Here is a 16,162-nt window from a genome sequence, read left to right on the forward strand (position 1 = left end):
CATGTTCTTTGTATCGCTCTCAGGCGACTGTTCAGTTTCTATGTAACCGTGTGATATGTATTCTATACAGGCATGTCGGTATATAAAAGATAAAAATAAATAAATAAAACTGGAGAAAATAATGAAAAAATTATATAGATTTTAGATGAAAAATATAGAGAGTAAATGCCTGAGACGACTCACAAGGCAACTCCCACATATGCTCAGTAGAGCTAAAAGCTGCCAGGTGACATCACTCGCACATCTTGGCTAATTCAGTCTGTTTATTGATGGAAAAAACCTGTGCTGCACTGCCAGGACCCGGTAACCAGGCCCATCAAGCAATAGCTTCCATACCTAGTTTCCATTGATTTGCTGCTGAGTGTGCCACCATGGTCAATGGCTGTCTTTCCTCGGCTCTTGTTTTCTCGCTCTTCATCTTCCTCATCTCGCTCATCATTCCCACTATGATTCTTACAGTACAGTCTAAGATTGGACAAAAAGAAATCATGAGAGCCTGAACAGAAACCAATTTGTGTGGCTTTTTTTATGTTGCAGTAGCTTTAATGCATGTCAAGAAAATACTAGTTCTTGGGACTATAATATTGTAGTATTAAAAAAAAAAAAAAAAAAAAAAAAAAAGCAAACTATCCAACATGTATTTTCTCTCTGAAAGTGCACTTGTATGTCACAGCCCGTTTCTTATAGCAGCTCAGAGATAGATTCTACAGGCATTAGTTAAATTTGCATCGATTGACATTATGAAGCTTACATTTTAATTTTATAAAATGAAAGCAGAGTCGCTTACTTGGAATAGGTGTTTCCCGAGGATAGCAGGACGTTAGTTCTCACACATGGGTGACATCATCCAGATGGAGCCCCAATGCAGAAAACTTTGACACACTGAACATGCCCAGCATGTCCTATACCATGTGTCCATGCATGGTCCCTCTTCAGTCTTTAACATAGAATTATGATTAAAAATAAAAAAATAGGAGAAATCCGTGGGGTGGCACATGGGTTTTATGAGGAATACCATCCTGCTGTCCTCAGAGAACACCTGTTACAGGTAAGCAACTTTCTCTGAGGACAAGCAAGATGGGTGAATACCTAGCTACAGGCTGTTCCCCAACACAAAAGGGGACCAACAGGCACCTAACTAGGTGCCAACAGGCACAACACCACCAGTGATGTTAGTAACAGATGGGGAGTGAGAAGTATGCCTGAACACAGAAGACCAAAATGGAGAGAAGGAAATCCCCAGAACCCTCTGCGTGTCTTTGGCCTGCCTGGGCTGAATGGACTCTGAGTGACTTACAGAATGTCCCTGGATATCTGTGGAGGCAAGCTGGCACCAGACAGGTGATGTCTATTCATAGAGTGCACCACCAGGGGAGCTTCAGGCACTATTCTCAGGAGTTTGTAATCCACACAGTTACAGATGTGTTGATTGTCTTGACCAGTAAGAGTTTAACCAGAACAAAGAAAGTCATGGGAAATGGGCTACACATCCTGGGAAGCCAATCAGGGATAGTTAGCGATGATTTAATCATGCAGTTGACATCACAACTTATGTAAATGATCCTTTGGGCAGTCATGCAAGTCTCTAGAACCTTCTACCCTGTATTTGAATGTTATCTATAAAACAAGGATCACTTTCTGTATACGAGGAGATGCTGGTCAGATTGTAAGACGAAGGGCACCCAGTACCCAGCATCTCCCGAGAACACATATTGACTAATAAAAATACATTATACTTTTTACTGAGTCTAAGTGTTCTTGTGTCCCTGGCCATAAGCACAGAGTAAGCTTTAACACTGCCACCAAACCTTCCAAGTCAGGTACTTCAGGTCACAGGTGTGCAGCAGCCTAACACCACATTGAGGTCCCAAGACCCAGCAGGAGGCCTTAGGGGATGCTTCAACCGAAGCAGGCCCTGCATGACACGTACAACCATAGGCTGACAGAGATGGGCGTACAGATGAACTCTAATGGAGATGGCTTTCAATTCAGCCTATGATAGGTGTAGAAGGTAATCAAGCACTTTTGGTGTGGGGCGGGAGAACGGATCAGTCCATAGAACTTTCTAGTGGAAGGCTTTCTAGAAGCCACCAGGACCTGAGATCTTTTGAAAGATCAAGTGGCTGCAGAATCAACCTCTTAACATCCAGGCTGTGAACGACAAGGCCTGGAGGTTGGGATGCCGCAGCCCACCCTGATCTTGCATAATGAAATCTGGGGAAATCCCCAAACTGATCAGTTTTCGGATGGACAACTCCCACAGAAGTGAAAACCATGCCTGTCTCGAAGAATGAAGGGCTATGAGGATCACAGTCCCTCTTGTCCTCGCAAAACTTCATGAGAGTCTTCGCCACTAAGGGAATCGAACGATACTCATACAGAAGACACTTGCCCCAATGCCCGGCAAGGGCATCCAAAGCAGGTTTGCCGACTCATCTGTATAGGGAGCAGAACAGAGACATTTTCCTGTTGCAGCCAAACAAAAACCAGATCTATGTCTGGTTCCCCCAGAGGTGGAATATCCGATTTGCTACCCCTTGGTCCAGGAATCACTTGTGGGGTCTGAAGGCTCGACTCAGCTTATCCGCTTCAATGTTCTCTGTCCCAGCCAAATACATGGCCCTGAGCACCATCCCGTGGGACAGGGCCCACGACCAGATCTGGACTGCTTCCTGACCCAGGATGTATGATCTCGTGCCTTCCTGCTTGCTGATATATCACACGGCTACCTGGTTGTTGGTCTGGATCAGGACAACTTTGTTGGAAAGCCGATGTCTGAAAGTCATTGAGAATACCTAATCGCCTGAAGCTCCAGGAAGTTGATTTGAGAAGAACGCTGCTGAGGCCTAACAAAGACCTTGGGTACACAGCCATCTACACGAGCTCCCCCACCCCAAGGGTAGATGCATCCATGGTTAGGGAGACTCAAAAATAGATCCCCTGTTCCAGACTGGAAGGCACCTGCCACCAGGGCAATGAGTCCTGGAGGCTCTATGTGTGCCTGGTATCATTGTGACCTCAGGTTCCATTGGGTTCTGTGCATGTGCAAACGTGCCAAAGGAATAACATGTACGGTTGCGGCCATATGGCCCGACATGTTGGCTCTGTTGAATCTCTGCCACAATGGTCACCACAGTGATGGCCCTCTGTCGGGGGTAGAAAGGGTCTTGGCTGAGCCATATCTAGCAGAGGCTCCTATGAAGTCCAACATGAAAGTGATGGGCTGAGATTGGGACTTTGGGATGTTGAAACGAACCCTAGTGACCCTCAACACCTGAATGATCAAGCGCATGGACCTGATAGCCCCTGCCTGAGACATACTCTTGACCAGCCGATCGTCCAGATACAGGAAGACATACTCCTAGTCTGCGGAGGTGTGCCACCAACCACAGCCAGGCCATTTTATGAAGGCTCATGGGGCGGACACCAGTCCAAATGGCAACATTTGGTACTGGGAGTGCTGTGCTCCTACCACAAATCGGAGATACTTCCTGTGACCTGGGAAGATCTAGACATGAGTATATGCGTCCTTTCTGTAAAAGAGGGATCAGATGCCCAGGGAAATCTTGAACTTTTCTTTTTTTTAGAAACCTGTTCAACCCTTTTAGGTCTAGGATGGGACAGAGTCCTCCTGTTCTCTTTGAAATCAGGAAGTACCTTGAGTAGAATCTCCGCTCTCTTTGTCCTGGTGGTATTGGTTCGACCACTCTGGCTGTTAAGTGAGAGGAGAACTCGGTTTGTAGTACCTCCTGATGTGCTACTGGCCCCACACAGAGCGCAATTTGGCAGGGCACCCAATAGATTCAATTGGTACCCTTTGTGGACGATGGACAGAACCCACTGGTCTGAGGTTACATATGGCCGCTGGTTTGAAAAGAACCGTAGTCTGCCCCCGTCCAAAGAGTCCATCGTTCCAGGTATGGGCAACTGGCTTATGCTCCCTACAGCCCACTCAAAACCCATCCCCAGAGTTGACTGAGGAGCTAGTTGGGGTTTGAAGGTTCACTGATGCCAGGGATGGCTGCGGGAGCCCTGATGGTGTTGAAGGAGCGAGAAGGGCAGAGGATACTGTCGAGACTGGGGCGAAGAAAGACTTCCTTGGCCCCAGTCTTGACAAACTCCTGGATGAGGTGGATGGGTCTGGAGTACTGTCGGAGATTTGTTTGGAGGGTTCTCATGGTGGTCCCGAAGTTGGGCCACAGCATCCCTTCTCCTATATTCGAAGAGATTTTCTCCAGTACACGGCACGTAGCGAGTCGTTCTGTACCTCCGGTCAGAGATCAGAGGCCTGCAGACATGCCATTCTGCGGGCACCAATTCCTGCTGCAGACTCTCTGTGCCATTTCACCAAACAAACATTGTAGGTCGCACAGACCCTGTGTTTTCCTTCCACACTCCAGACCCTTGTGCACCAGCGATATGAGGGTGGTCTTGCTGCTGTTGAGGCAGCTGCTCAGCCACCTCTCCTGACCTGCTTCCAGATGTCCCGCAAGTACTACTTATATAGAGCTCTGTGGTCCTTCCCCAGGGGGGCACCAAGGAATGGATCTGAGAGCGTTTGGGCCTCTTGAGAGCAGATTGACAACCGCTGACTGGTGAGGCAGCTGACACTTATCGAATCAGACAGCCTTCGGACGAGGTTGACCCGTCTGCCTTCCTGTTAACAGGAGGTACTGTGAGGGTTTGTTCTCATATACTCAGCAGCAACTCCTTAAGGATCTAGAGTACCGGGACCACCATGATCTCCTTAGGCTTCATGAACTGGAGATCTCAAGCATTTTGTGCCTGGCATCCTCCTCTGTCAAAAGAGGAAATGGGATGGCCTCCGCCACCACCTTCACAAGCCAAGCAAAAGGTCAAGTCCTCAGGTGGGGACTTCCTTCATTCATCTGAAGGAGAAGGGTCTGACGGAAGACCATCGCGTCCTCTGAGGACTCAGTCGGATCACCCCCCCCCCCCCGTGATCAAGGGACCCTCATCCTCACTGTATGCTACATGGGATGAGGCCCTAGGTGCTCAGCCTTTGTCCAGAGGTGCAGGCACTGATAGAACTGGACAGGGGGGGCTATAGGCATCAGTGTCTGACAGCCTCTGTGAAGCTTCCTCCTTGGAAGAACTGGCAACAACCAGCATATTGGTAGAGGGGAGTCCTTTGTGCCCTACCGGGTACTGATGCTGTCGCAGGAACCAGCACCAGCTGAGTCTGGAACACACCGATGAGTACGTTGAGCTTCTCCAGAAACAGTTCGAGGACATGCAGCACTGGGTCCGGTGCCATCTGTGCCACAGGACCAAAGGCCTGAAGTGCCTGCTCCACACCAGCTGTACTCTGCGCTCCAGCTGCTCCTCAAATGCCCAGAGGAGATAGACAATTGATCTTCGGTGCCCCTATCCCCCGGTGGCATTGACAGAACAGACAGTCCCGCCAGCGTTGATGGCATGGTGTCCATCTGTATGGTTCCAAGGTCCCACGATGCTTATGCTGCCAATGCGACGGCTTCAACTTTCTCAACCTGAAGAGCTGATCTATTTTGTCGAGTTGAAGCAGACGTCCCTTTGGTGTCATCTGGGCATAACCCTGGACCGTCTTGCGATGCCCCCAGCAGAGGATACATAGAGTGTGAGAGAGTGTGAGTGAGAGAGTGTGAGTGAGTGAGAGTGAGTGAGTGAGAGTGAGTGAGTGAACCAGATGTGGCCAATATGAGGCGAAACAAAAGGGCCGCAAAATCAAAAGTGATGGCTGGCAGGTACCAAGGAATTGCCACCATGAGGGAGGGGATAATTGACCACGAAAGGAAAAACTTAACAAAAATGACATTATGGGAAGGCACAGAGAGGCACCCAGTGATGGAATTGAAGGAAAAATCAGCAAAAACACAAAGAGCAAAAATGTTTTCCACAAGGCTAAACAGCCAAAGTGAGCTCAATCACACCACAAGGCTTACAGCTCCGCAGAAGAAACCTGAAGAGGGACACCATGTGGATGCGTGGTATAGGGAATGCTCAGGGTACCTAGTTAAAATTCTAGAAATTTTGACATAGTTTTCCGCAATGGGCGCCATCTGATGATGTCACCCACCCACCCATACGTGAGGACTACCATCCTGCTTGTCCTTGGAGAAGTTGTTTTCTAAATTTCCTTGTATGTCTGCATATTCATACTGTTCTTTTCTGAGAGTTTTTTTTCTGAGAGTTTTTTTGGTGAAGGTAAAGAGATTTTAGTGGCTCAGCATACAGGACAACGGATCAGCATGGAATGACAAAAGGAGAGAATGGGGGAGAGATTTTCAAAGGGGCACGATCAGTTAAGATCCCCTCTCACACACACCCCTGAAACTGATCTCCCTCTACTTATAAGGCAATCCCCCTTCTCCCTCAACCCCACTGGTACTTATCCGACCGGAAGAAGAGAAGTGGGGAGATCAATATGGGGAAGAGGAGAAGTGATGAGGCCCTCCTGCTTTCCTGTGTTCCATAGAGACCTGGGAATTCCACAGCAAGGGATGATTTTTGTGCCCTTTGATGCAGCATCACAGGAAACTAGGGGCCCTGTTGTATGTATTCAATTGCTAGTTTATTTTCCTTAACACGCATTCTTCAGTCTGCTTCAAAAATGACTGCCTGAAGCTACATTTCCCAGCTGCTGAAGGGCATACAACGAGCCAGCAGCATCCAGGACCTGGCACATACTACTTCAAAGCAGCAGCGCTGCTATAGACACAGGGCATACTCCTCACAGTCACAGAGTGCATATGCTGATGGGGACTCTATGAAGTCAGGAACTGCAGCATCCTCAATACAAAGCAACATTAAAACTTTAAAATGAAATTATAAAAATATTTCAAAAGGGGTAATGAGAATATAACGTTAATGGGATATTTTTAACTTTCTTCATATGTGAAGAAAGCCATTCTGTACCCTGTCTTAAGACACATTGATATGCAGGCACTGTTTATAAAACTTTTGAAAAGATTTCTCCATAAAGCAGAATACCTTTTTCTCTTTAAAACTTTATTTAAAGATTGCATTAACATTTTGAAGTTCTCTTACATATATTTATTTATGTTTCTGAAGCACAAAACAGCCTTTTGCTAGCAATGACCCATGTACACCAACAAGCCTAGGCTTGTAGAGTTACTAATTAACAAGTCTGATACTGTTAAACATCTGAGGCTTAGGCTCATGAATATTTCCTTATATTAGCAGAAAAATGTGTCAGTTCTACTACAGAATGGAGAAATTACTTACCTGATAATTTCGTTTTCCTTAGTGTAGACAGATGGACTCAGATAAGTGGGTTATGTGCTCCTCTGCTAGCAGATGGGAGATGGAGTCAGATTTCAAGCTGACGTCATCGTGGGTACATATACCCCTGAACTGACCTCACTTCCTCAGTATCCTCCTCGAAAAGCCATTGTGGATATATATATGGCATAACTTAGTTATACTTATTAAACTTGGTTAACTGATTCAACTGATTTAAAAAAAACAAACAAAAACTGGAGACCGCCAGTGCACTCAACTAAGTCAACACCTACACCAGACTAACTGTGGGTGTCTTGAACTAAGGGTAGGCAACGGCTTACTCGTATTTGTTTAGTCTCAAGGTTTGCTTTCCCAGGTCCTCCTTCTCTGGGGGCAGCCGTGGGTGGGATGCTGAGACCATCTGTCTACACTAAGGAAAACGAAATCATCAGGTAAGTAATTTCTCCTCCATTTCCTAGCATGTAGCCAGATGGACTCAGACCAGTGGGATGTACAAAAGCTACTTCCGGACAGGGCGGAGGTTGCCTGTGGCCCACTTAGTACTGCCCTTGCGAAGGCTGCGTCTTCTCGGGCCTGAACATCCAGGCAGTAGAACCTGGAGAAGGTGTGTAGGGAGGACCACGTCGCCGCCTGACAGATCTCGGCGGGCAATAGTAGTTTGGTTTCTGCCCAAACTGCTTGGGCCCTAGTAGAATGAGCCTTAACCTGCAGTGGTAAGGGCTTCCGTGCCTCTATGTAGGCTGCTTGATTACTTCTTTAATCCAGCGGGCTATGGTTGCCCGCTGGATTAAAGAAGTGATCAGGTATCGCACCAGGAGTCTACAGACATTTAGGTGGTGAAGAAGGCATGAGTCTTCAGAGTCCTTATGTTCATCAGGAGATGGCTTGGTTCAGATGGAACTCGGAAACCACTTTCAGTAGGAAGGAGGGAACAGTGCGCAGCTGTATGGTTCCAGGAGTGAACCTAAGGAAGAGTTCCCGGCAGGATAGTGCCTGTAGTTCGTAGATACGAGGAGCTGAACATATTGCCACCAGGAATACCTTCTTCAATGTTAAGAGGTGTAGTGACAGACCACGTGTTGGTTTGAAAGAAGCCCCCACTAAGAAGTCTAATACCAGATTGAGGTTCCATAAAGGCACCGGCCACTTTAGAGGTGGCCGAAGTTGCTTAACCCCTTTTAGGAAACGGGTCAGATCTGGATGAGCTGCTAGATGAATACCATTCACTTCGGCTCTGAAGCAGGAGAGGGCAGCTACTTGGACCTTGAGTGAGTTGAGAGACAGCCCCTTCATCATACTGTCCTGTAGGAACTCCAGGATCATGGGGATTTTGGCTGTCCGTGGGAGAGTCCCGCAGTCCTCGCACCAGGCTTCGAATATTCTCCAGATCCGTATGTATGTCAGGGATGTGGAGAACTTGCGCGCTCCGAGCAGGGTCGCAATAACGGGTTTCGAGTAACCGCACTTCCTCAGGCGAGTCCTCTCAAGGTCCAAACCGCAAGAGAGAATAGAGATGGATCTTCGTGAAGAATTGGGTCCTGCTGGAGAAGGTCCCTGTGTGGAGGTAGGCACAGAGGTCTCCCCGCAAGGAGTCTTTGCATGTCTGCGTACCATGGGCATCTTGGCCAATCCGGGGCTACTAGTAGAACTAGTCCCCTGTGGTGTTCTATCTTGCGGATGACCTTGCCCAGTAGTGGCCATGGGGGGAAGGCATACAGTACGACTTCCTCTGGCCAGGTCTGGACGAGGGCGTTGATCCCTTGGGAGTGTGGCTCTCGTCTGTGGCTGAAGAGCCTGGGACTTGGGCACTGAGATAGGTGGCCAGTAGATCCATGGCTGGTCGGCCCCAGCGATTCACTATCAGTTGGAAGGCTGTGGTCAACAGCGTCCATTCCCCCAGGTCCAGGCTCTCTCTGCTGAGATGCTGTCTTTTCCTGCAATGTGGGAGGCCAAGATCCCTTGTAGGTTTATCTCCACCCATGCCATGAGATGGGGTTCATCTTTGGTTCCTCCATAGGGTCCGTGCCTGGAATACCCAGAGTCTTCAGAGTCTGGGAAACAAGGGCTGGTAATTCATCCTTGTGGAAGAAACGAAGCATGATTCGGTATGGTTCCAGGCCTGGAGGGATTTCTCCTTCTTCCAGGGAGCTGTCATCATCATCTGAGGTATCCGGGTGCCTGTCAGGTAGACTCTTGGTTAGGCGAGGCATTCGAGTAAGGCCGGGAGGATTTTGTGCTTCCGGCAGGGGTTGAGCCTGTGTTGCAGCCGGGGTTGATTGCGCCTATACAAAGGCTTGCTGTCCCTGGAAAAATTCCAACCAGGAGAAGGTTCCTGGGTCCATATTAATCCCAGGGGGGAGTCTGAGTAGGGGCCCCTGAGATGCCCTCCTGTGGAGAAGTCATCTCAGAGTTGCATAGGTCCAGGGAGCTATCGTATGTAGTGGTTCTAGACCCGTCCTCAGACAGACAGTGAAGGACCAGGCTTTGGTCCCCCCTGGGCTTCTTCCCAAAGCTAACAAAGGCAGGACTCTAGTTCAGGCTGCGCGGCACTTATGTGGCAGACTGTGCAAAGAGAGTGCCTTCTGGCCTTCTTGGACGCCGGTACCATTGAATCTATGTTTGGGCGCACAAGTAGTTTGCTTCACAGCGCGCGGTCGTAGTTATGCGCACGGTGAGGATTTGAGCGCAGCTGTAGTTATGCGCACGGAGTGCGCGTGGCTAACTTGTGCGCGCGGCCCAGTTGTGCGCCCCACTGTGTGCACAGCTATGCGCGCGACTGTATGGGATGCGCATCAGCCGCCGGATTGTCCTGCATGTACCGCCAAGGGGAAGGGAAGATGGCGCCGACGACCTCCGCGTGTAAGATGGCGCCCCCCTAAGGGTCTCCACACGTGTGTGGACCCTTGCACCAGTTCGGGGCCTAGCCTAACCAAGGCTGCTCAACCCGATCGGTGCTCCCTTTTTTTTTTTTATAATTATATCTTTATTGATTTTTCCAAATTAATACAGAAACAAATAATATAATCACACAATTTGGTTCATCCAACAATAATGATTCCACAATTCTTCCTTATTATTTTTCATCAACAGAATAGTTACCCATCAACTTAAATTTAAACAGAGGCTCTAAGAAAAGAAAAAAAAAAAAAGGGAGTTATACTTAAAGGCAACCTGCTTTCATTACATTAACCACAGTTTAAGCTCTGAATATTTTCTATTCACTAGAAAGAGGGGAAGATGTAACTATTCTTCTTTGTTCGGTAAAATTTTTTAACTGATCGGGTAAGAAGAATACATATACGTCTTGTTCTTTTTTTAATACACATTTGCAAGGGAATCTCAGGGTATAAGAAAACCCCATAGAAATCACTTCCTGCCGGAAGGCCAGAAATTCTTTTCTTTTTTGCTGTGTAGCATATGATAGATCTGGAAATATTTTTACCAAGTTTTCACAAAAAGATATGGGGTAAAGAGAAAAATACTTTTTCATAACCTTATTAAGGTCTGAAAGGTTCTGAAAAGTAACAAGTAATACCCCTCTATCTATTATTCTCTCAGAATTTTCTAAGAAATTGGTAAGATTACCTTGGAAAGGTAACTCCAATGTATTCACAGCCATACTTTTCTTAGGCAAAAAATAGCATAAACTTATAGAAGGTAATTCATCTACTGGAAATAGTAAAACTTCTTGAAGAAATTGATGTAGTGTTTCCATTGGAACTTGGCCTACCACCCTAGGAAAATTAAGCATTCTTACATTTAAACGTTTAGAATTATTTTCATAGGTTTCCAGCCTTCTATACATATAATCTCTATCCTTAGCTACAACAGCTTTAAACTCCAGATTCATTTTCTCTTTATCTTCCAGCTTTTGGATTCTTTCCAAGGATTTTTTAACCTCATCACGAATCTCCCTAGTTTCCTGAGAATTATTCCCCGCTATACAATCTATCTTTCTTTCCAACCCTTTCATATTGGCATTCATTGTAGTCATCAAGTCCCACAATAATTCTAGTGTTACCACTTGAGGACGTATTATGGTCTCTATAACCTCACCTCTGGTTGCAGAATTTTCTCCTCCAGTTGCGGAAATCTGGGTTGGGCGAGCCTCCAGAACACCTGTTGCCTCGCCACCAACACCTTCCGCAGCTGATGAGTTCTCCTCAGAGTTCACCAAGATTAACTTGGGCCCTGTGGCGATTATCTGCTCTGTTGTATTCCCAGGGGAGGCCTCATTTCCTCTCTGCGTTGGTGGTATTCTTGGATTTGGGCTCAACGATGCCTCCTCTAATATCCCAGTGTTTTCTCCCATATTCACTGGGTCTGCAGAATCCTTGGTCGCCGGTGATTTCAGAGCTGCATTAGTCATATATCGCACTATCTCCTGTTGTATAGGAGATGGGAGGGGTGCCGGGGGATAAACCCTCACCCTCCCCTTCCGTTTAGGAGTCATGTAAACTTGTAATTCCAACTGTAACAGGAGTCGCTTATATGACAAACAAACTGTGTTCTTCTGAACCTCTGCGGGAGCCAAGCTTTAGCGGGGGGTTACCCTTCTGCCCGGCCTGCCTCCGGACTAAGCCACGCGCGCGGCTTTGGCGGCGCGCCGCTATGCGCTGGTTTTGTAGGCGCACAGGTCCCTCAGCTGACGTCAAAATGGGCGGGGAATCGAGATGTTCTCCTGCGGCTCACCCAGGTGTGTTTCCTCCGCGTTCAGGCTCGACTGCCACTTGAACACCGCAAGGCGCCGATTTTGTAGGCGCACAGGTCCCTCAGCTGACGTCAAAATGGGCGGGGAATCGAGATGTTCTCCTGCGGCTCACCCAGGTGTGTTTCCTCCGCGTTCAGGCTCGACTGCCACTTGAACACCGCAAGGCGCCGATTTTGTAGGCGCACAGGTCCCTCAGCTGACGTCAAAATGGGCGGGGAATCGAGATGTTCTCCTGCGGCTCACCCAGGTGTGTTTCCTCCGCGTTCAGGCTCGACTGCCACTTGAACACCGCAAGGCGCCGATTTTGTAGGCGCACAGGTCCCTCAGCTGACATCAAAATGGGCGGGGAATCGAGATGTTCTCCTGCGGCTCACCCAGGTGTGTTTCCTCCGCGTTCAGGCTCGATTGCCCGGTGCTCCCTTTTTAACTCGCTAGAAGCAGAGTCGGTATGGCAATCCGAGCTCTGAAGACCGAAGACCTGAATTTAAACTTTCCTTCTTACCTGATCTCGGCGCTTACCGCTTGTGCATTGGACGGTCTTCAGCTGCAGGGGGAGAGGGTTTTACCTTCACCGCCGTGCTCGGATGTGCACCCGCTGCCTCTCAGCCGCTCTGGGGGCTAAGTTCACGCCGGGACCAAGGCTCACCTCTGAGGGATATCGGAGATCACCTCAGAAATTCTCAACTGGGGGAGGGACCCTTAGGTATCACCACAGGAGAGCAGGGCTCGATCTTCTTAAGGTAAATTTATCTTCTTGTTGTAATTTTCCTAACACTGTGCCAGTGTGTGGGATAGTGTCCGCATCTGCTAGGAGAGAGTGATACTGAGGAAGTGAGGTCAGTGCAGGGGTATATGTACCCAGGATGATGTCAGCTTGAAATCTGACTCCGTCTCCCATCTGCTAGCAGAGGAGCACATAACCCACTGGTATGAGTCCAGCTGGCTACATGCTAGGAAACTGTAAATTTTGTAATATTAAATAAAAATACGCAAAAACATGAAATGTTACACAATGTGATTTGTTAATTGGCATGTCCTATGCAGAGGTAACACTATAAGAAATACATATTGCTTTTCTGACATTCTTTTCCAATGAAAATCTGTGAATGGTAAAAACAGGTCTACAGTCCTATTCTGCATTTTCACTGGTGCATATGGCCCAGCTAAACAACCTGCTTCAGGTCAGTAGTTATTCATGTACTCAAATAAAAAACAAACCCAAGCCTTTTGTAAGTGCATATACTTTAATTTTATTCTATTTTTATCCCAGCACTTTATTCCTCCTGCTCAATCAGAACAGGCCTCTTTTGGGCTATGGCACTATAAGCCTTTGTTCACAACTGCCCAGTCATTCAAGTGACAGTTCTCAGCTGGCAGGGGTCAAGCCTCTGGAATCACTACAGAACCCAGCAATCTCAGTCCCGAAGCCCTAGATGTTGCCATTCTGCAATGATTGGAATTCTTTCTCCCTAGAAATTGTGAATTCTTCTTCTGCAACTTCCCCAAGCACTGAGTGTCCTAGGTAGCTGACTCCAGCTCAGGAATCAAATCAAGGTCTCCCCATGATCATGTAGATGGATAACTTTAAACAAGTACATTTCTCCCACTGAATATAGAGGACAAGTTATCTGGCTAAACTTAGTTGAATAACTTGTCCAGTAGCTGGTCCTATTGAATATGGACCTCATAATACATAAATATAGGGGATCTCTGAGGGAGAGATGGAAATTGTACTATAAATAGGTTATATAATGCAGTTTGTAGTCACTCACTGCAGACTACACTGCCCTGTGTGTACTGTAAATAAAGATCATGTCAATCGTTGGGCTTCACCTTTTCTAGGTTACTTATCCTCTAGAAATAGGGTATTTGCTTTTCTGCCTATTTTAGTATCTCTGTGCTCAACAGAAGTTCTCTGCTGCCAGAAGCACAAGACTTCCTACTATTGCTGGTAGCTCTGGCAGCAAAGCAATTAGATTTTGATTTAAAGAAATTTAATAAATTTTATAATAAAATACAAAACAAGGTGTTTGCATTTTTTGTATACTTTAAGATTACAGCTCCAATTCTCAGTTCACAGGCTTGAAGATCCTCAATTACCCAATATAATTCATGTTTTTATCATCAATTTTGAAAAAAAAATTCCAAATGTTCTTAAAATGTGTTTATGCATCCCCTATACATATAAACTGCTTTCTCTTTTGGGATGGTAAATAAAATGTCGGCCTTAGACGGCACCCATTGGATCTTTTCAGTGCAGTGCTATCCTCCTTTTTGCTAAAGCCAAAACCACTGTCAGACTAATATGAGAAACAACCATACCACCTACTTCTTCCAGACAACCCAAAAGAAGAGTAAAATGGTTAACAGGAATTACTATATTATAAACCTTACTCATAATTAATGCAATCTCACTATCTACATATAGCCCCACACTGCCATACCATATGGAAGAAAGTGCCCAATGTATCTCCACTAGAGTGGCCCTTAGTTGTATGTGATTTTATGATCTGAAATATTTTTTATCTTCCAACCCCCAAAATTGTTCCATTCCATGTAAAAGTACTCTAACATTTCAGCTCAATCAGAGAATATTAAAATGGCCCCCAAAGGCCCTGAAGTTTCAGACTTTAATATAAAAAATATCAATTTTGTTAAACTATTTTTGGCCTGTATAAATGTTTGATCCTGAATTACTCTACCTTTCTTGTTGACATCTCATCTTCGAATTAGTCTTGAGAAGTAGTTTTGATGCAGTAATGGGTGCAACTTCCGGACCAGATGTGAATTTTTAAAAAAGATTTAGGGCAACCTGGTTAGCCTTAGACAACAAAATATACCATAGTGAGATAGAAGATGTCACCAAAGATGTTTGTTTTAGTATGCTAGAATTTCTACAAGAACAGTTACGTCATAAAGAGCAGAGAGATGATTGCTGTGAATTATTAGAATTGGCCATGACCTTCCTTGGTGGTACTCCCCCAAAAGGAGTCTCATTTCACGTTCCTGGAGCTGAGCCACGCTCTGTGAATGGCAAAAGCTATTTATGCCTTTAAAATATATTTATTCCAAGATCAATTTAAACTGACCAAAAAAAGAGAATGATTCAATCAGAAGAAAGGAAAATTGGTTCTTACCTGCTAATTTTTGTTCCTGTAATACCACAGATCAGTCCAGACCAGTGGGTTATGCACTCCCACCAGCAGATGGGAGTCAGAGAGCAAAGCTTCGAGGCACTGGTATCCCAAGTGTGCCATCTGCAGCTCATCAGTATTTATCGATACCCAAGCAAAGTATAATTGACAAAAAAAACATCTAATTCCCGAAACAAGGGCGACCAGGAAAAAACTCCCTCAAGGGACCGAAACAAATGACCCCAATACCTGAAAATCAGGTTTGAACTACAGTTCATAACAAAAAACAAAATATTATAGAATCATTCTGATAGATTCCCTATGTACAGCAACTAACCATCAGGTAAAACAGTCTTTCAGCAGTAGTACCCGTGCGGGATCCTGGACTGATCTGTGGTATTACAGGAACGAAAATTAGCAGGTAAGAACCAATTTTCCTTTCCTGTACATACCCAGATCAGTCCAGACCAGTGGGATGTACCAAAGCACCATTACACCGGGCGGGAACCCGAAAGATCCGCTCACAAGACGCTCTCCCCAAAAAGCGCTTAGTCCGGATCCCTGACATCCAGATAATGCCTTGTGAAGGTGTGCAGGGAAGACAAGACTGTGGTTCTACAAGTCTCCTCAGGCGACAACTGACACTCCGCCCAAGAAGCTACTTGCACTCTCATCGAGTGAGCTTTCAAACCAGTCAGGACGGGGCAACCCTTCCTGATGCTGGCCAAGCAAATTGTTTCCTTCAGCCAGTGAGCCTTAGATGCCTTTTCATCCTTCTTCAGACCTCCAAAGAGCACGAAAAGGTGATCAGATTTTCGAAAAGAGTTAGTGACCTTCAAATACCGAAGGAGAACCCGGCGGACATCTAAAGATGAAGATCTCTTCCCTTAGCGGGGTCACGAGCCCAATCAGGGAATCCGGGTAACTCCATGGACTGATTAACATGAAAGGCAGGCACCACTTTCGGCAAAAAGGAAGGGTCCGGGCGCAGGGACACCCTATCAACCGAGATGCGAAGGAAGGGATCCCTACAGGAAAGAGCCTACAATTC

General features: G+C 46.5%; 1 protein-coding gene across 1 annotated transcript in view; it reads right to left on the reverse strand.

The window, feature by feature from the left end:
* Positions 1-336: 336 nt before the first annotated feature.
* The window catches only part of PHF6 (PHD finger protein 6), a 187,216-nt gene continuing 171,390 nt past the window's right edge, over positions 337-16,162 (reverse strand). Inside the window, 2 exon segments of the mRNA XM_029606661.1 lie at positions 337-365; positions 368-465. Of these exon segments, the coding sequence (XP_029462521.1) occupies positions 337-365; positions 368-465 (127 nt within the window).

The sequence above is a fragment of the Rhinatrema bivittatum genome, chromosome 6 (assembly GCF_901001135.1).
Source record: "Rhinatrema bivittatum chromosome 6, aRhiBiv1.1, whole genome shotgun sequence".
Classification (NCBI taxonomy): domain Eukaryota; kingdom Metazoa; phylum Chordata; class Amphibia; order Gymnophiona; family Rhinatrematidae; genus Rhinatrema; species Rhinatrema bivittatum.